The 21,248-nt window shown below is 40.0% G+C and overlaps 1 protein-coding gene across 3 annotated transcripts in view; it reads left to right on the plus strand.

The window, feature by feature from the left end:
• Nucleotides 1-21,248, plus strand: part of OCA2 (OCA2 melanosomal transmembrane protein) — a 243,910-nt gene that overhangs the window by 94,471 nt on the left and 128,191 nt on the right. For all 3 annotated transcript variants that reach the window (XM_070750932.1, XM_070750931.1, XM_070750930.1), the window contains exons 13-15: nucleotides 1,220-1,344; nucleotides 13,034-13,172; nucleotides 14,694-14,826. In XM_070750932.1, coding sequence (XP_070607033.1) covers nucleotides 1,220-1,344; nucleotides 13,034-13,172; nucleotides 14,694-14,826 — 397 coding nt within the window. The remainder of the gene's footprint in view (nucleotides 1-1,219; nucleotides 1,345-13,033; nucleotides 13,173-14,693; nucleotides 14,827-21,248) is intronic.

A 21,248-nucleotide genomic window follows, 5' to 3' on the forward strand; every position in this document is an offset into this window, starting at 1 on the left:
AAAAGGTCTTATAATAGAAATAGCAATCTTAAATTTTACGGAGGTAACCAAGGGACTATAGGCAGAGATTGATTCCCATATAACAATGATGGTGAACCTTTTTTGGCTTGAGTGCCAAAAGAGTACACGTGTGCCCAATAGCGCATGTATGCATGATAACACCCATAATGCAATGCCCTCCCCCTGCACATGCACACAAACCTCACAATGTCCACCATGCATGCACACAGGTCTCACTGAAGCCTCCGGACTTTCAGTTGGGTCATTTTTTTGCTGTCCCAGAAGTCTGAAAAGGCCAGATATCAGATGGTCAGTGCACACATGCTGGAACTTACATATGGCTCTGCATGCCACCTGTGTCACACGTGCCATAGTTTCGCCATCACTGCCTTATAGCGTTGCAATTTCCATAGGCTCTAAAAGAAACAATAGGTAAATGGGGAAATTGGACCTTTTCTTCAATTCCTCATTTCTCTTTGAAAGCTTCCCAGAAGCAGATTTTATCAATAGGAGGATGTGGCAAGATGTGTAGGACTGTTGGCAATTGTATCAGTTCCTTCGCAGTTCCCCATTGACTTGTGGGAAGCTGCCAGGGAATGTTGAAAATGAGGATCATGCCATCATAGTTGACCTCAACAGTGTGGCAGTTGGGTTGAACGGCTGCCAGATGACAAAACATTCCCCAGATTTCCATCCCTTGGGAATAATGGGTTCCCTGTAATGTAAGTTAGCCCTTCTGAGGTGCTCTTGTTGAAAACATTTTGCCCTTTGATGCAGTATTTTGCCCAACTGAAGGTTACAATATAGTAACCAGGGCCCAGAGTGGGTGTTGCTGGGGTGGGGATGACCAGCTTGACATCACTCATAGCTCCTGAGCTATGTTTTTGGTTGCCACGGCCTCCTGCATCCCTCTGCCAGCAAAAACAGAACTTGGGAAGGCCGCAATGGATCTCCTGAACTCAGAGCTTTGGATTTCATTTTTGTTGGCAGACACACTGTGGGCCGATCCTTTGCTTTTTCCAGGGCAGCCCTGTGGGCCAGATCCAGTCCCTGGGCCTTGGGTTTGACAACCCTGCTCTAGAATTTCAATTCTTTTCTTTAGATCAACAGAATCCCTAATATATGTCATGAGAAACTGATCTGTTAAAATTTGCACCATGTTGTTGATTATCATCTATTTCATTAATATATATATAACTATATTGCATCTTTTTATTAGGCTTACAGACTTTCTCGAGGTAAAGTGTGGGCCATGATTATCATTCTCTGTTTTTTTGCTGCCATTCTATCAGCCTTTCTGGACAACGTTACTACAATGCTCCTCTTTACTCCAGTAACTATAAGGTATTTTTCAGTTTGTCATGTTTATTGCAGTACATTATCTATTTGATTACATGAATATTTTCCTTTTTCCACTTTGAACAAGGAGTTGAAATTTTTTGCTTATTTTTTCTTCTACACATACACACAAACCAACTTTCAGACACTGCACATGCACCGCCATATTCTTTACAGCTTTTTGGGGGGAGGGGGTTGTGAATTTTTTGCACTGTGCATGCATGCAAGCCCATGCAATGTGCATGAACCCCTGCACAGCACAGCTTTGGGGTGTGCAATTCACATGCATCCATATGGTCCAGAGGAAAGAAAACCGGAGGCGAGTTATGTTAGAACCCCCCCTTGGTTCAAATAGTCATATACGTATGAAGTGTATATAAATGGAAGTAAAATAGAATACTGTACTATAAAAATAGAAGTGGAACCTGTAGTGAAACTAAGAGTTTTTTAAAATTGCATGAAGTCTGACACTATTTGTTTGTTTGTTTGTCAAACATGTATAGGATAGTACTGTAGTAGTTTATATAAACATAAGTAAAAAGTAACGATCAAAGATGACAATAGGTCGGTAGGACATGGACGGTAGGCACAATGGTGAGGTTATGCACCCCCCTTACAGACCTCTTAGAAACAGGGAGAGGAAGACTCCCTGTAGACAGTCTAAGTATAAACTTTTTGGGGTTTTGGGAAGTAACCCCAGGCACTGATCACTCTATTGATGAAGTCGAATTTTCTGCAGTCGAATTTGAAGCAGTTTACATGTCCTGTTCCATATTCACTCCTCGATTTTTCCTTCCTTTAGCAATAATAAATCAACATTCTGAAATAGATGAAGATGTACAGCTATTTCTAAAATTTTAATTCATTTGCTTTTTTTTTGCTTTATTATAAAGAAAATAAAACTTTGAGAAATCAGAGTAAGATTGTTCAATACTTAAGCAAAAGCTAAAACAGTAAACATAGTTTAAAACCTCTCTGTATAAAATAATTGCTCCTGAAATTAGATTCTCTGAGTTAGCTATAAAGAACATTACTGAAGACTTATTGGCTAATTAAAAAGAGAATTTCAGCCAACCAATGTTATGATCACGTTAATAGATCTGTGTGCCATTTGAGTAAAAATGAAGTAGTACTATTGTCTTGATTTTGCCAGATTTGTCAAGGGCACAAACTTCTGAAATGGGATGTTGTGAAAAGTCCTTTCATGGAAGCATTAATCTGTGATTGGCACAACATTTTAGAAAAGTACTTAGCAGGGTAAAAGCATTTCCAAGTGGATCAGCACTATAACCGTGTATGTACTCACTCTCTGAGTGGAAATATGGCTCTGTTAAAAAAGTGCTATCGCTAACATGTTGTAAGCCGCCCGGAGTCTAAGGAGAAGGGCGGCATAAAAATTGAATGAATGAATAAATAAATAAATAAATAAATATAAAAACCATTGTTTCAAGTCACTTGTGATTCTCTCAGGACCAGTGAAACAAGGTGCTGTGCTGAGAGACAACAATGCTTTAGATCTATACTGATACCTTTCTGCTGGAATAAATGAAAATATTTTGAATAATCAAAGAAGGAAGAGAACAGGCAAGCCAATTTTTCCCAAAATTACAACTGTCAATCATACTGAGCTGTTATGTTTACATACTTTCTCAAAATACTCCAGCAATCTTGAAATTGTTTTTAGTCAAGCTCTCAAGAGTTAAAGACTCTGAGCTTGTCAGCTGACAAGCTGTCAGCCCAGGTTTGAGACTTGAGTGCTGCATGATGTAGTTGAACTCCCATTCTTGTCTCAGCTCCTAGCATGCAAATGTGACTGGATGAATAGGTACCATTTTGGTAAGAAGTTAACAATGTTCCATGTGCCTTTGGCTTATAGCCATGCTGGCTGCATGACCATGAGAAATGTCTTTGGACAATGCTAGCTCCCTTAGCCAAGAAATAGAGATGAACATCACCCTCTAGAGTCAAATGCAACTGGACAGCAAAAACTTTTACCATTACCTCTGTGTATAAATATCTGTAGTTTGCATTCTAGTAAATTGAACATTGTTTTAACAACTGTCTCTTTTTGCTTTTTCCTTTGGATTAAAATAATGTTTACCCCAGTGGACCAATATCTATCAATTCTGCCTAATTGTATTGTCAGTACCGAGTTAATTTTTCTCAATCTATGTGATTCTTTTAGAGTAGAATTGACTTCCTAGGTTACATTTGGTAGTCATATTTTTTACCACACTTCTTCCCCCCTGGTTTTATTTATTATTTTATGAATTAGGTAAAACAAACAACAAAAAAGCAAAACCCCAAAAGGTAAAATAATACACATACTTACATAGAAATAATAATGGAAAAAAACCATATCTGCGTGGTTATTAAAAATTGACAATGACTTCATGATATATAATCAATCGCATAGTATAAACTTTTCATTAGAGCAAAGCTTGATATGAAAATATGATGATTACAAACTAAAAGATGAAATAATATTATATATTATTATATTATAGGACAAAGCATTTTAATGGTCTTCCTTTCCCTCTCAGCCACAGCCACTAATTTCTGCTTACATATTCTTATACTACACTTTAGACATCTGCAACTATTGCTCATATCTATGTGGATCATTGCCTTGGACGGGAAAAGAACACTCGGACACCAAGCTGGGTAAAATGGGTCACTTTATTAAATATTAACAGAAAGACCTGCAGGGGTCACTAAATGGGGCGGAGTTTCCTGAACACAACATACTTGGGCAACTTAAATGGGCGTTACTCCAAGCCTGGTCAGGGTGAGGCGTGTCCCGCCTACTCCCGACCCGAAAGCCACGCCCAGCATGTGGGAGGGCTCGCCTTGCATGACCCGGAACCGGAAATGACGTAGGTGAGCCCCAAGGGCACCCCCTTCACACCTCTCCGTCCGTGGAGGAAGCGTGAGTTGTGCAATGGGGGTGCCAATCATCTTACAAAAGATGCCCAAAGGAGAACACACAGTTGCTACTGATACCCTTTCCGCCCCGTTTCTGCCATATAGTGACCAAGAATATAAACATCCAATTGCTGAATCAGAACCTATTTACATACAGATGCACCCCGTAACCACAAATCCTTACCCTCGTCCAGGATGGAGTAGGCGAAAAACAATCTGTAGCAAATGCCCTAAGACTGCAAAAATTCCTACTCGGCCCCAAACCAGGCGACCTATAAAGCATCCTGGATTGAGCGGAGGGTGGGTGGGTGTCCGTTTTGCGGCGAGCTCGTCAGCAAGGGAAGCCAGGGGGGGGCAAGCAAGCCCTGATAAAGGGCACATGCCCCGCCCCTCGGCTTTCCCAGAATGCCCGAGCGGCCGCTGATTGCTCAGGGGCGTTCCCGCGCTATCGCGGGGAACGCCCCCCAGCTGATGGGGGAGCCGAGTTGGTTCCCGCCATCGGCAATTTTCGTCCAGGCGAATATTTCGCCTGGCCTTTCATTTGCCTTGGACGGGAAAAGAACACTCGGACACCAAGCTGGGTAAAATGGGTCACTTTATTAAATATTAACAGAAAGACCTGCAGGGGTCACTAAATGGGGCGGAGTTTCCTGAACACAACATACTTGGGCAACTTAAATGGGCGTTACTCCAAGCCTGGTCAGGGTGAGGCGTGTCCCGCCTACTCCCGACCCGAAAGCCACGCCCAGCATGTGGGAGGGCTCGCCTTGCATGACCCGGAACCGGAAATGACGTAGGTGAGCCCCAAGGGCACCCCCTTCACACCTCTCCGTCCGTGGAGGAAGCGTGAGTTGTGCAATGGGGGTGCCAATCATCTTACAAAAGATGCCCAAAGGAGAACACACAGTTGCTACTGATACCCTTTCCGCCCCGTTTCTGCCACAGCAGGGGGTCAGATCTCTATCTTGGCCCCCTGCTCCCCGCCTAAGCCTGCCCCAGCTCACGCAGGCACCACTGCAGGTCTGTGTAAAAATTGCCACTCCTGACATCTTCCTAAATTGACCCAGTGAAAGCTAGGGGGGGGGGGGGTTTAAAAACACATGCCCGTGTGTCAGATCACTTTGCCTCCCCCTGCCATGTTAACCCATAACCTGGTCCCGTCAACAGCTGTTGGTGTGACGGCGACTCCGCATCCCCTCCATGTGGGGGTATCAGAACCATACACCAGAACCACACACCACGGCCGTAGGCCCCGTACGACCGGTGGTTCACCATGACATGACATCACTGTGCCAAGTCCTTCACCGACACCAGGTCGTTGCCACCCGTGTGCAAGACCAACAATCTGTTCCATATGCTCTGCAAGCCCCGGGGGACTGCCACGACTTGACGCCACTGGGCCAAGTCCTTCACCGACACCAGGTCGTTGCCACCCGTGTGCAAGACCAACAATCTGTTCCATATGCTCTGCAAGCCCCGGGGGACTGCCACGACTTGACGCCACTGGGGCAAGTCCTTCACCACCACCAGGTCGTTGCCACCCGTGTGCAACACCAACAATCTGGGTCCGGCCCATCACTGCTCCCGACTTTTCACAACGGAAAAGACCCGTCTCAAACGAAGACCTCCGAGCTCAAGCCTTTCCGCTGAAGCCCCAGCGACTCAGCAACCTCCACATTCCTGAAGATAATGTTGCAGCTCAATGTTCAGCCACCAAGCCACGCTGTGGCTGCAGTTCACTACTGTGGGCAACGGAAGGGCAGCTCCTTCGCACTTCGCGCGTAACAAAGTGGAGCAGGGCCAGGACCTAGAGAAACGATAAGGATACAAAGACAGTGTTAGCCACCCGATCCCAAGAGTGCTTGTACTCAGGTGCTCTGAATCTACTTTATGAAAGCCACTGACTTCCATCTGCCACCGGATTCATTACTTTGCTGAGAACTTGTTGAAACCTGCATTCAGTATTGTTGAGGGAATACCACCCGATATCTTGCCGATCCTCCTGTAATGGCCCCTAACTGTTATTTAAAAGGCACCCTTCCCTGGCTTCATCGCTTTACTTGCACTGAGTCCATCATACCCCGGCATATATCCTTGTTTGATATACCAGGCCAGTGATCAATCCACCATCTGTGTTATTGGTCAGCCACCATGTGTAACCAACGCGGCTGCCGCAGCCGCTATTTAACATCAGTTTGCTGGCCCAGGGAACCTTGCATGATCCACTACTATGAGATCATGACAGCACCTTGCAGACCTACCATGTCCCAAAGGCCATTTTTATGGCTGTCGTGTGAAACAGCCTCGCCTCGTTGGGTGAGGATCTGGGTCTCATCCAATGCCCGTTGCCCCTGAAACTGGGCAATGTATAGCAGCTTACTAATTTCTCCCCAATCTGAGTCCTTTCCTTGGACCATCTCTTGGTCATTCCCCCTATCCTCAAATAGTTTGACGCTGAGGTCTTTTGTTAGGGGAGCTAAGCCCACCTGTTGCCCCTACATGATGGCATGTAACCATGTGGTCCAACCTGCATTCCTTTGCTTGAGCGATGGCGCCGTCCCCCAATTCCAGGTACCCTGCGCCCCAGCCTATGCCATGTGGCTGCCAACCGCCTGCCCATGCACACATACTCCCTGTTAACAGACCGGGCCTCCTGTTGCTGGCTCGCTTCACTCCACTGATGGGCCAGCTGTACACCATAGTCGCAGTCCCATGTTCCTGTATTCCTCTCAGGAAATCATAATACTCTTCCTCCAGCATTAAAATGCCAGGGGGATTAGCCAATATGTTCCGTGGCCTTGCTTGCTAACCCAGGGAGTAAAATAATTGCAATAAATTTATGAAGATAAGCAAAGGCCCATGCCAATGCTTTCTTTACCGTTAGCGCATGGATTAGCTTTACCAACATGACTTAATCAATATAACCATAATATTAATGGTACCATCCTGGCACCACGACTTCAATATTGTTTACGATAATAACATTTTCTGAATTATTCATTAAAAACAATTAATATAATGCTTAATACTTATATTAAGCTTAAAATCAACTCAAACGTGAGTTTGATTCAGATGACCTCAATGCTTAGTGTTCTTGCAAGCCCCCCATTCCAGTAAGTGACTACAGTATACCATTTCTTATGAAAAAAACTAAAGGGGGCTGAGATAAGCCGAATAATTTATTTATTTATTTATTCGATTTTTATGCCGCCCTTCTCCTTAGACTCATGGCGGCTTACAACATGTTAGCAATAGCACTTTTAAACAGAGCCAGGCTATTGCCCCCTCAATCCGGTTCCTCATTGTCTTACTCATGAGAGGATTAGCCAGAATTTGGGAGATTTCCAACCTTCAGCATGGTAATGACATGGGGATCTGCAGGCTGTAGTTATGGTATTAATAGTATCTTTCAGTTTTGCTTGTCCAGAAAAGGGGGGGCTTGCTACCAACTACACCCGTACTGTTGTAGCCTCCAGTACAATAACTTCACATTTGGAAATGTGGCAAAATTCAGCATATTAGTAGCACCATTCAGGGAGACATAATGACTTCCATGCGCAACTGCTCCAGGATCTGGCACATCATGATAATAATAATAATAATAACAATAATAAATACCCAGGAGCAAGCACATAAAAAACAACAACAACCCCCTGTTACCAAGTACTCCTTTAGTGCAGTACATCACTAGTTAAGTATGGCCATAAAATTAACAAAGATAATTCCTCAGGGCATATTTGACCAGGAGGATTGCCATTAAGCCAACTTGAAAGTGAAGAGGAAAACATACAAAAGTAAACCTCTGGCCTGATAACATGTATATATTCTCAACAAAAGCTTTAATAAACAAATTTTTCTATGTAAGGTGTAGAACATGTTTCACCTGCCATAACAGTTTATATTAACACTGTCACCCTTCTTAAAGCGTGAGAGCAATTATTTATTTATTTATTTTAAATTGAGGGTAAGGGAGCAGCATGAGGCTATGTTTACTTACCGCCCAATAACCTAATTGCTATTTTCAATGTGATAAAGAAACATATGCCAGACCTGTCTGCCAAACAGCTTCTTAGGTCCCCATTCCACCGTGCTTCAAAGAAAGGCCACGATATATTTCTGCACAGTGCTCTCGGTAGGAGATCCTTACATAGGAAGAAACAAACCCTTTTATATTCAGCAGCGCTGTTCCAAATGGAGTGCAGCGATATATGTTTGATAAAAGTGTAATAAAGATTAACAGTCTCCCAAATAGCAGAAAGCCATCGTCATTTGTTGTAGTGTTTCTGCTAAACCCGCTTATGAGCAGAAGCCAAGGTTTTAACTGCAAAGTTGCTGTCAGAAGCCAGCTAAGTCCCCTGAAGCTATGATGTACAAAAGGGGCAAAGGTCTATAGTAAAGCTACCGTCTTTTGATCACTAAAAGCCATTTTTCACTGACAAGGCAGTCTTTCCATAGACTCAGTTGCTCAAAAAACCCCTAACCTGGTTTCATGGCTACTATCCCTGATTGATATTGTCCCTCTTTGTGAGAAAAAATGCCATAAGAGGGCACCATTATCCACTGGGTATGAAAGAACTGTTAACAAATGGTAGTGAGACCGGGTTGCTGAAAAGCATTTCCGAATATGAAAGTTTTACTCCCCCTACCATTTCTATGTCCACCACATTATGGCTCAATTATAAATCTTGTTCTAACCAGTGCTCAAAACCTAGTGGCTTGTTTGGCCTAAAGGGGGCCTTATTTGTCACTAAAAATTGCCTTAAAGGAATGCTCACAGTGCCCTGTGGAATTGGTGGGGCGCGCAGAGGGGGGGGGGGTTGCCCACCAGCCCCGCTGTCATATCACAACCCATGTGTTGTGCCCCCCCAGTAAATTAGTTTAATTGCAAATTAATTCATTTTAAGCGCACTCAATTCAAATATATTAACTTAATAAATTAAATCATTTTGATAATTCATTAAGCACAATCCATTCCCATATACTGACTTAATAACCTAAATCCTATATATATATACATAGATCTATCCTAGTCTCCCTTAATTTTCAAATTCAGCTTAAACATGTGACATATCTATATATCTATATATATTGATCACTTTATGTTCAACTAATTCAAATATAATCATTTCAATAACTTAACTCTTTTTAATTCATTCCACTTAGGATCAATTCAAGTATACTAGCTTAAATTAAATTAGATCATTTTGATTCATTCATTTTATGCTCAATCAAAATCTACTGACTTAAATCGATTAAATTTTAATAATTTGATTCAAGCTCAATCAATTTCACTATACTGACTTAATAAATTAAATTGTTTTACAAATCAGTTTATGCTAAACCACTTCAAGTGTACCAGTTTAAATAAATTAAATCGTCTGAAACGCTCAGTTTATGCTCAATCACTCAAGTATACTGACTTAAATAAATTAAATCATTTGATTCATTCCTTCTATGCTCAATCAATTCAAGTTTACCTGCTTAAATAAATTAAATCGTTTTAATTTGTCCATTTTTTTTTTTAAGCAATTCAAGTATACATGTACTTAACTTTACAAGATTGAAACATTTCAATTCCACCATTTTATGCTCAATCAAATAAAGTAAACCAACTTAAATAAATTAAGGCATTTTAGGATGGATATATGTTTATCCCAGGCATCTTTAAATTCAGTTACTATGGATTTACCAGCCATGTCTGCTGGAAGTTTGTTCCAAGCATCTACTATTCTTTCAGTAAAATAATATTTCTCACATTGCTTCCGATCTTTCCTTCAACCAACCTCAGTTCACTTTCCTATTAAAATGCTTCCCTCCTGAATCTTATTTAAGCCTTGAAAAAGTTACATGTATTAAATGCCTCATGTGCCTTCAGATATGGCTCTGAGTGTCACCTATGGCGCACGTGCCAGTTTCCCCATCATGATAACATTTACCTACTTTAATATATCTGACAACTTATTTACTGAATGCAACAGCTCATTTGCATACTTGGGAAATCATTCTTCTAGGTAAGTTGCAACTTAACATGAGGTGATGGCTTTGAAAGTTTCCAAAATGCTGCTAATATAATTATAAATTTAAAGTCTTACTTCACGGCAGCCTCCCAACGTGGCAGCCCCCCCCCCCCAGCGCCGCCCTGCACGCGGAACACAAACCACGTGGGGGAAGGGGGAAAAAAGGGCTCCCCGTTGCCGCTGCTCGCTCCTCAGCGCTCGCCTTAGTTGCCCGGCACCGAAACGCTCTGGCGCGTTGCCAGCTGGGCCGTCAGAGCCCTTGCTAACCTGCCCGGGCGGACCCACAGTCCCTGAAGCCGCGCTCCCAACAGGCAAGCCGGTAAAAGCCCCTGCGTGCCCCGCCGCTACAAACACAAGGTTGGGGAGGGGGTGTTGGGGCCGTCAGCCCACGCTAGCCATCTGACCCCCTCCCCCTTTCCCCAAGCAAGCAAACCGGGCGGGAAAAAGGGGAATCTTCGAAGTTCCTGTAGGCGCCGTCCTGCGCGCTGCCGGCAATGAAGAAGGAGCTGCGATCCAACGAAGGAGGCGAGCTCCGTTTTGCGGCGAGCTCGTCAGCAAGGGAAGCCAGGGGGGGGCAAGCAAGCCCTGATAAAGGGCACATGCCCCGCCCCTCGGCTTTCCCAGAATGCCCGAGCGGCCGCTGATTGCTCAGGGGCGTTCCCGCGCTATCGCGGGGAACGCCCCCCAGCTGATGGGGGAGCCGAGTTGGTTCCCGCCATCGGCAATTTTCGTCCAGGCGAATATTTCGCCTGGCCTTTCATTTTTGATAATCTTTCTAAACAATTTCTCTTTTTTCAAAAAACAAAACCAAAACCAAAATCTAAGTGTGCCTTTTTGTGTAATATGTTGTATATAAGAAAACCATTCTCGAATTTGATCATTTTTCTGCTAAGATTATATCTAAATTTTTCCCCACTATTGGTATTCTCCAATTTTAGTTTCCAAGTCTAGTATCAATGACCTGCCTAATATCATATTTTAGGAATTAATGAAGATGCTTAGATAGATGATAGATAATTGATAGATGATAAATTATAAATAGGTAGGTAGGTAGTTGAGGTACACCCCTCACTTATCTGTGTTATCTTGCTTTGGAGAGTTTTTTGTCTTTGAATCCAGATCACTTCCAGAATTAAACATAGTTTAGAAATGAACACAATGGTGACATAAAGTCATTCATTCAAAAAAAGAATTGACTATTCTTTTTTATTTGCATATCAATTCCAAACATGGCTCCCTGCACTCTACTTCATTCAGTTCTTTTCCCCACTTCTTCCTTCTGTTTTTTTTACTTCAGACAGCATCAATCATAGTCAACATGTTAAGGAATTATGGGAATCATATTCACAAATCTTGTCTACTCATGTTCTAGAGCAGGGGTCCCCAACCCCATCAATGGGAGAGCACCAGTCCGCGCCATACCAGTAACCAGGCTGCATAAACAAGCAAATACCCATCTGAAGGATGCAGGCAACATGCAAAACCATGCCCGCTCTAGTCCATGGAAAAATCTCTCTCCATGGAACTGGTCCCTGGTTGGAGGCCACTATTCTAGAGATTCCTTTCCCTTACCTGCTTGTTGATTTGAGTGTGTGAGAACAGATTGAACAATCAAATCTATTTGATACAATAGTGGTTTAACTATGAATTAACTTATCTCCTTTTATCAAGTTGACAGAACTCCACCTTTCACTCTAATAAAGAGATAAAACTACCATTTTATGGTGATTTTTTTCCTGATAAGTTCAGAAATGTTGATTTAATTGGACACTATATTAAACACAATTTTCTACATTCAAATATTTTTTATTCACTTGAGTGTCTTACCAAATGAAATGAGGAATACATATTGAATGAGTGAATAAACCAATGCTTTCCTGTTATAGTGGTGATCTCACATATAGTAATATTTTTTAAAAAAAATACTTTTTAAATAAGTTATATATTTCTTCTCTTACATGGTTTTGTTAATCACCCAGTTATTGTTACTGGCTTTCCAAGGCTTCTTCAGTCCAATTTTAAAATGATTTTGTAAGCGCTTATTACCATGGTGATAAAGATTAGTAGCAAATTCTCCTGATTCCCTGACAATAGGGATTTAGCTTTTTACCAATGATGCATGAAATATGATCTTATTTTCTTGCTAGCTTTTGTAACAAACTCACTTTTTAAAAACAAAAGACCACAGCTCATGTTTAAGAAAAAGCAAAACAAAACTCATTCTCGCTCATGTTTCCATGGCACTGTTACTCAACATTGCTTCTTCATATAAAACATTGTGAAAAATTGGAAATAAATCTGGAACAAGAAGAGACTCCTATAACATCCCTTAAGAGGCAAAATTTACAGATCAAAATTGGTTTCATGTATGTTGCATGTTTCTGCAAAATAATTTTTTCTGGTCCAGTTATACTGTTGTTGCACACAGACATTCTTATTTTGTAAAGCTACTCTGTGACATTTTATTATTATTATTCTCCAACCTCAAATTATAAAGTAGGGGTGGACAATCTGTAGCTGTGTTTAATTTTATTGGATCAAAAATTAAAGGGTAAATTATATTAATATTTAACCTTAAACTCAGGGTGTACAGATGATATCTTTTGCTCTTGGCTTTTAGTTTTAATTTTTGTATGATAGTTTGGGTATTCTTAATAGGCTCTGTTTTGTCATTTTTAAGAAAAATATTAATACTGTTTTTAAAAAGACTTTCAGAAATGATATGATCTGGTATTTTCTTTGTGGAATTGCAGATTATGTGAGGTGCTCAATCTTGATCCCAGGCATGTCCTGATTGCTGAAGTTATCTTCACAAATATTGGAGGGGCTGCTACAGCTATTGGGGATCCACCAAATGTGATTATTGTTTCAAATCAGGAACTCAGGAAGATGGTATGTATTGCTTTCTGCTGTATTAATTAAAACAACGGCAACAAATTCCTAAATACAGGTGTGGTTATGCATTACTGATTCATTCATCCCATTGTGCTGAAAAATGAACATATCCATTGTGACACTGTAATACAGGGGTCCCCAAATTTGGCAACTGTAAGACTTGTGGACTTCAACTCCCAGAATTCCAGCCAGCATAGAGAATTCTGGGAGTTGAAATCCACAAGTCTTAAAGTTGCCAGGTTTGGGGACACCTGTTGTAACATATAACAAAACATTTACTTTTTTGTAGTGTTTTTTTCTCAGAACGGTTCTTCAACAAATAACTTAAATTATAAAAATGTGTATAAGACAAAAAAAATCTCAAATCATAAAGTTCAATTTACTTCACACCATTAATATGTAGTAACTACCTTATTATCAGAACTTCAACTCTATAGCCACATGCTTGGGATTAAGTTCCAAAGAATGAGTGGAATTCATTTCTGAGTTGATGTATATTGGAATTGACTTATGTGGGATGCAAATAACCAGAATTTTGCCCTTTAGGGGGAAGATTTATTACCATCACAAGATTTTTCCTTGATTGATTGATTTAATTTGTTTATCAAATTTAAAAACTGCTCATCTCACTCTCAGAGTGACTTTGTGCAGTCACAGATAAAAGCATAAAACCCTATAAAAAACCCAATATGTACCAAGTTCTGTAAAAATCCTTTGTTTTTATCTTGCTCAAGACATGATATAATACATTTCTAATGGCCTTATAATATATTTATTTTCTTTTTTATATTAAATATTTAAAGTTAAATACTGGTACATTTTTAAGAAATCTGACTACCCTTTTATAAATTGAAAAAGTGTTAATATTATTGTGGCTAATTTACACAATTGCAGTTTAATTCATCTCAGCTCAAAGTGATATTATGGGACAGTGGGCAGGATCAATAGTGTTAAATAGTTTATGTTCCATAGTCAATGATCTCAGAATGTAATCTAAAATGCTTTGTAAGATAATTCTCTTAGCATTGGCATATGTCACAAATAACTTCATAGGCCATAGGAAATTCTTCTGACTTACAGACTTCAGATATACTGTATGTCTGCATATTAGTAAGGAAATTTGAAAGAAGACACTACAGTGTGAAAATAAACCACTGTCTTTTGGATTTAGGATTTAATATGGTTTGAAAGTGACTCACAAGAGATGTTGTAGAATGCAAACACAGTATCTCTTTAAAGCAACCACATATTTTTTTCAGACCTGCACAACTTTGAACTCATTAAAATAGCATGTCATTGATATGACTGGTGGGCACATTTCCTGCTATGGAAAATTAGGTGGGGGAAGACATACTGTAAGTGGAAGTTGAGCGCTCACCTTAAAATGCGCTTCTTCTAAGAGAGACATGACCTTAAGGGTGCTATTTAAAAGATAGTCTGATCTCATAAACAGCAGATTCTATTTTTGATTTCCATTTTCATTGAGTTGAACCATTGTAACCGATTATTTTTTCTTAGGGGTTGGACTTTGCTGAATTTACGGGGCACATGTTTATTGGAATTTGTCTTGTACTCCTGGTTTCCTTTCCTTTTCTGCGGCTACTATATTGGAACAAGAAACTCTATAACAAAGAGCCAAGTGAAATTGTTGGTGAGTGGAAATTTTAAACAATGTAAACATAAATCTAATTTACTTGATAAAATGAAACATTAAGAAGGATGTGTTGTTTTGGATATGGATTGGATTTATGGCGAGCTTCAACCCTGATAATTTGTTATATTCCTTTTCCAGAATTATTTTATCTGCTTATTGAGTGTTTAAGTTTGCTATGGACAGCACATTATGGATTGTGTTTAAGACCATCAGATACAAGTAATGTTGCAAAGTTGTTGATTTAAAAGAACATTTGTTAGGAATCAGATGTAAAGTCATTTGGGCTGGAATGTGCCAAATGTTGATGTCAAGCATTGCAAAGCTATGGCTTTAAATTCAGCTATACAGACCCTTAATTGCTTATGAAGGAATTGGCTTATGTGACAGAAGGCTAATGGGCATGACAGGAATGTCATTTACTTTACTGCAGACAGAAAAGAAGTTGTATACACATGCTATGCTCCAAGTTCAATTTTGAGGTGTTTTCCTCTTTCAGAATCAACAGATAACTTGGCTGAACTTGTGAAAGCCTTATATACAGCTTCACGGTGCTTTATAGCCCTTTCTAAGGGGTTTACAGAGTCAGTATATTGCCCCCAACAATCTGGCTCCTCATTTTACCGACCTTAGAACAGGGGTGGGTTCCTTCCGGTTTAGACAAGCTCACCCAAAAGCAACCTGTTGTTGATGTGATGATGGTGTCACAGATCTGTTCGGTCAGCGCTGGTCTGTGGGCACCACCATTTCTTGGGAGGAATTTTTGGCAAATTTTTCCTTATTTGAATGGCTTCTCCTCTTCCAATGCTTGAAAAACAGCTTACTTCTTTACTTCCTTCTTTACTTCTTTACTTACTTCTTTACTTCTTTACTTACTTATTTACTTATTTACTTATTTACTTACTCACTTACTCACTTCATTCATTCATTCATTCATTCATTCATTCATTCATTCATTCATTCATTTAATTTCTATGCCACCCTTCTCCTTTGACTCAGAGAGACTCACAACAAAGATTAATACAAAAACATATAAGAAATCTAAATTAAAACACTCTAAAATTCTCAATCCTTAAAATTAATCAATCACATTCATTCCATCCATTCAATCATTGGCCAGGCCTAGATGTTAAAATTCAGAGGCCCCAAGCCTGTCAGCAGAGGTGAGTTTTTAAAACCTTGTGGAAGGTGGAGAGAGTGGGGGCAGTGCGAATCTCTGGAGGGAATTCCAAACTAAATGTCTGGGGCCACCACAGAGAAGGCTCTTCCCCTAGGCCCCACCAGATGGCATTGTCTAGCTGATGGGACCTGGAGAAGGCCAAGTCTGTGGAACCTGACTTACTGCTGGGATACATGAGGCAGAAGATGGTCCCGTAAGTAATCTGGTCTGATGCCATGTAGGGCTTTATAGGGCATAACCAACACTTTTAATTGTGTTCAGAGACTAATCGGCAGCCAGTGTAGCTCAAGGAGTGCTGTAGAGACATGGGCATATCTCAGAAGGTCTCAGAAGGTCGCACGGCTGCATTTTACACTACCTGCAGTCTTCAAATGCTCTTCAAAGGTAGCCCCATGTAGAGAGCATTGCAGTAGTCGAACCTCAAGGTGATAAGAACCTGACTGACTGTGAGTAGAGATCCCTGTCTAAATAGGACTGCAACTGGTGCACCAGGTGGACCTGGGCAAATGTCCCCCTGGCCACAGCTGAAAGATGGTGTTCTAAGCTCAATTGGTGGATCAAGGAGGTTGCCCGAATTGCGGGGCCTCTCCGAGGGAGTCAGAATCTCCCTCCAGAGCAATGGATGGACAGATGGGATTGTCCTTGGGGTGTCCGCAGCCACTCAAAGCACAGCTGATCAGTTCCTCAGCTGTGTTTCAGGCTGAATCCTGCTACTGAGCATGAATGTAAGTAAAATTGCATGAGGGGACAGTTGCAAGCAGAGCAAGTGCACACACACAAAACTTTGTGATAGAAACTGGTGGCGAAGGTAAGTGGAACCCATCCCTGCCTTGGAAGGATGGAAGGCTGAGTCAACCTTGACTACAATGTCAGTCTTGATTCCACTTTTTTTGTTTAATATTTTAAACTAGTAGGCAGTGGTTTCTTTTTAGATGTGCTTTCTTTTTTATTTTTTAAAAATCACCGTTAGCCTAACCTAACTGTTTGAGAAGCAGCTGTCAGTTAATAACAATTACTCTGAAATCTTAAATGGTATTTTGAAAACTATTAGGGGTTGAACATCCTAAGGCTGAGATGTCCTGAAGTCTTTAAAGAAAATGGTGTTATTTAAAAGAGCATAATCATCTACAATGTTCTTGCATTTTGCTAACCAGAATGGTTAAATATATTCAGCAAAGAAGCATATTCGAACTCAAATTAGACGTCATCTGTGTTATTCTCTCATTACTATCTTCAGATTCAGCAGTTCTCATAATTAGTAAACCTTTTCCCTCCTACAATCAGAAGTGGTTATATCAGGATGAAGCTAATCAGTATTTGATCATTGCTCAATAAAAGCATATACTAAAGTACTAGTTCTATTAATGATTTTGGGGAAAGGAGATAAGAGGGGTGATCAAAGTACATTTCATTAAGAGATCTGAAGCAATTTGGTTTCAGAAAAGTAACAGAATGAGTGCAAGATGTCTTAATGGGACTTTCCAATCTTTAATTGCTCTAGTTCTGTGATAACCTTCAACAGAATTGTTTGAAACAGCTGTTTCAATCAATTTAGTGTCTGCAAAGTTGCCCCCTGATTACCAATCAAACAAGTACTGAATGTTTATGTAAAAAAAAACCTCATTCACTGTTCTCCATTGCTTAGATTTCCTCGATTTTCATATTCTTTTTGAGAGTGTTCTGCTGCTACTCACTTGCTTAGGATGAGCAAGGAATTCACAAGACTGCACTTTGAAATGCAAGAAGGCTCCTGACATTTTCAAATTTAGAGACTTAAAATATGCTGCTTATTGAAAAGGTTGAAAACCTTAAATATTAATCCTCCATTATTTTCTCAATTTTCTAGCACCCAGGCTATAACTTCACCATGCCATTTTTCTTCTGCCCATATCTATCATTATTTTTACTTTTTATAATCTGCTTTATTTATTGATTTATTTCATGTCAATTACCATATTTTTTTGGAGCATAAGACGCGCCGGGGTATAAGATGCACTTTAGTTTTTTGGGAGGAAATAAGGAGAAGAATCTGGCTAGTATCCTTAGTCTGGTCAGCTTCAGCACATTATTTTATCCCCTGGTTAGGGCTTTTAAAAAAACCTTATTCAGAGAGAGTAACAATGAAAGAGCTTGAAAGCCAGTAAGAGCTGAAAAAATCATTAACACCTGATTAGAGCTGGAAAGAAACATTTGGAGCAAGTAGAGCAATGATAAAAACCCCCGCAAAGATATAGGGCTTGGAAAACATTATTGACAGCGAGTAACAATGAAGAGCTTGCAAGCTGGTAAGAGCTGGGAACATTGTTAGCACCTAGTTATGGCTGGGAAGAAACACTTGGAGCAAGTTAGAGCAATGAAAAAAACCCTGCAAAGACTCAGGACTTGGAAAATATTCTTAGGAGAGAGTAACAATCAAAGAGCCTGCAAGGTAAGATCATTAGGAAGAGGAAGATCATTAGCACCTAGTTAAGGCTGGGAAAAAAATATTTGAAAAAAAGCTACATTCAGAGTATAAGATGCCCCTGAATTTTCAGCCTCTTTTAGGGAGGAAAAAGGTGTATATTATACTCCGAAAAATACAGTAACTCAATTTTCAGATCTAGATTAGATCTATCCTAGCAGATAGCCTCATGTGGTTATTCATTTCTAAGACTTGAAAACTCAAGAGGGTTGGACTTGGTTAATATCTGGATGGGGGCCACCAGGCAATTCCAAGATTATAGACGGAGATAACCTTGAAGATGATTAGGTAGGAACACTGAAATGAAAATAAGAGGCAGGTGAATCTTGAGAAAGAAGAAGGCATAAAAAAAGGAACTCAAGGCAGTACTGATGATGTTACCTAATTTGGTAATGAAGCGTCTGCAAGCAAAGAATCAAACTTAGAGAGCACCAAGTACTCCACAAAACTAAAAAATAATGTTACCTTGATTCACAGAACCTGCTGAAATACAGCCGGTTCCCCCAAACAGTTAGTAAATTGCTTAGGCAGTTTGAAAAACCTGTTAAAAATAAAGTGCAAGAGAGGTTTTCTCTCTCTCTTTCTTCGTTTAGTTAATATCTCCACTTAACGGATGTAGCTGGAATGGAGCCATAACACTCTGAATCAAGTCAATAAACCACAGGAATCCCATCAATCCCATCAATCACCCATCTAGGGATGAAATTAACCTCTTCCCTTCAGGAAGAAGGACAAGATTACAAACATTTTCATTATATTATAAAAAGTATAATGATTATAAAGAGTATCTGATTATAAAGAGTATTAAGTAACACTTCTGTGATCAGCTGATACTCCCTAGATTGTCACAAGACCTTTGATAGCTGCTGCAATGTTGTGAATTTAATGCATGTGTGGTCCAGTCAGCTGTATTGCTTCTGCTTTGAAGCATCCAATTTAGAACATAGAGAACATAGAATAATAGAGTTGGAAGGATTAATGGCTTTTGGCAGCACGTGCAGGCTTTCAATTAGCCTGAGCAACTGCTCTTAGATTCCCTTTCAACTGCTGCATTTGTTTTGGGATTGCCTTTTTTAAAAGGGGATATGGTTGTTTTAAGTTGTTTGCATTGTTTTAATGGTTCCTGGTACTGTTCTTTTGGTTGATTGGTCTCACCCTTGGGAAATGTCTCCTTAGTGCTAGGTTGCTTTTCTCTTTGGTTACTTTCCATCCATTGTTCCTTGTTGTGCCTTTTGGTGCTTTGGAAAATAGATTGACTCCCTCACTTTTGTAGGAGCCCCTCAAATTTCCTGACAAAACAATTAATCAGTGGAAAAGTTGTAAATGCTTCAACACTGTAAGTTTTTAATAAAAGATTGAATAACCATTTGTCTGAAGTGGTGTAGGGTTTCCTGCCTAAACAGGGGGTTGGACTAGAAGACCTCCAAGGTCATTTCCAAATCTGTTATTCTATTCCATTTAATATTAGAACAGTGTTATTTTATTGTGCTATTTTATTGTGAATTGGACTAAGGAGAAATATTCTAAGGGTGAGATGAATCAAGTTGGCCATGCTCACCCAGTCACATGACCAAGCCATGTCCACCAAGCCATGCCCACAGAACCTGTAGGGGAATTTTTTGGCTTTTACTACTGTCTTGATTCTATTTGATAGAAAGAGAGTGAAAAAATGTAGAAGGCTTTCAAGATTTAATTATTATTTATTTATTTAATTTATTTAATTAATTTGTTTGTTTGTTTGTTAGTTTGGATTTCGTTGCTGCCCTCCTCCGCAGACTAGTGCAGCTTACAAAAAATAGGAATACAATACAAAAATACAGCAAAGAGTAACCCAAACATAAAAATAGTGTAAAACCCCCCAAATATATTTAAAAACCAGACATTAATATTATATTCTATAACAAAAATGTAGCAACCTGTAACCCTTGCATTGTCCTACCTTATTGGGCTGACACCAGGCTAGATTGGAAGATGAAGATATTTTTATAGATACAGTATATGGAATGAATATTTTCATATTGTCAAGGAAAGGGCATGTATATTACCATGATTCAAACTTGACTTGAAGGTTTTCTTTACAATATACACACACTTAAAAGGAAGTTTGACATAAGGCAGTGGAAGTACAGTGAACCTGAAAATCCTGAGGTAATTATCTCTTACCATTTACACAACAATAAAGATTGTGCCACATAAAGATTTGGGGGAAACATCATATTTCTTTCTCTCATTAAGCATATCGGTTTACAAATCATATAAAACAACCAACAAATAATAACAAAAATCTCTATACATATTACAGAAACCATACCATGGTTATTACCTATAAAGCCCTGCATGGTTTAGGACCAGACTATTTATGGGACCGTCTCCTGCCGTATACCTCCCAGAGACCAATAAGATCACACATGGTTGGCTTCTTCCAGGTCCCGTTGACTAAGCAATGCTTACGGAGCCATGGAAGAGACCCTTCTCTGTGGCTGCCCCATCTCTATGGATCCAACTTCCCCCCAATGTCTATACTGCTCCCACCCTGCTGGCCTTCCGAAAGGCTATGAAGACCTGGCTTTGCTGTCAGGCCTGGGGGGCATGGATTTTACATCTTTGATGGCCGAATTGTATTGAATGGTATGCATGTGTTGATTGGATCATTTGAGTCATGGGCTTTTTTAATGGGGGTAATAGTTTTAATATTTATATTTGATTTCCTTTTATTGTAAATTGTATTTTTATATTGTTGTAAGCCACCCTGAGTTTTTCAGGATTGAGTGGCAGAGAAAT

This window comes from Erythrolamprus reginae, chromosome 4 (assembly GCF_031021105.1).
Source record: "Erythrolamprus reginae isolate rEryReg1 chromosome 4, rEryReg1.hap1, whole genome shotgun sequence".
Taxonomy (NCBI): domain Eukaryota; kingdom Metazoa; phylum Chordata; class Lepidosauria; order Squamata; family Dipsadidae; genus Erythrolamprus; species Erythrolamprus reginae.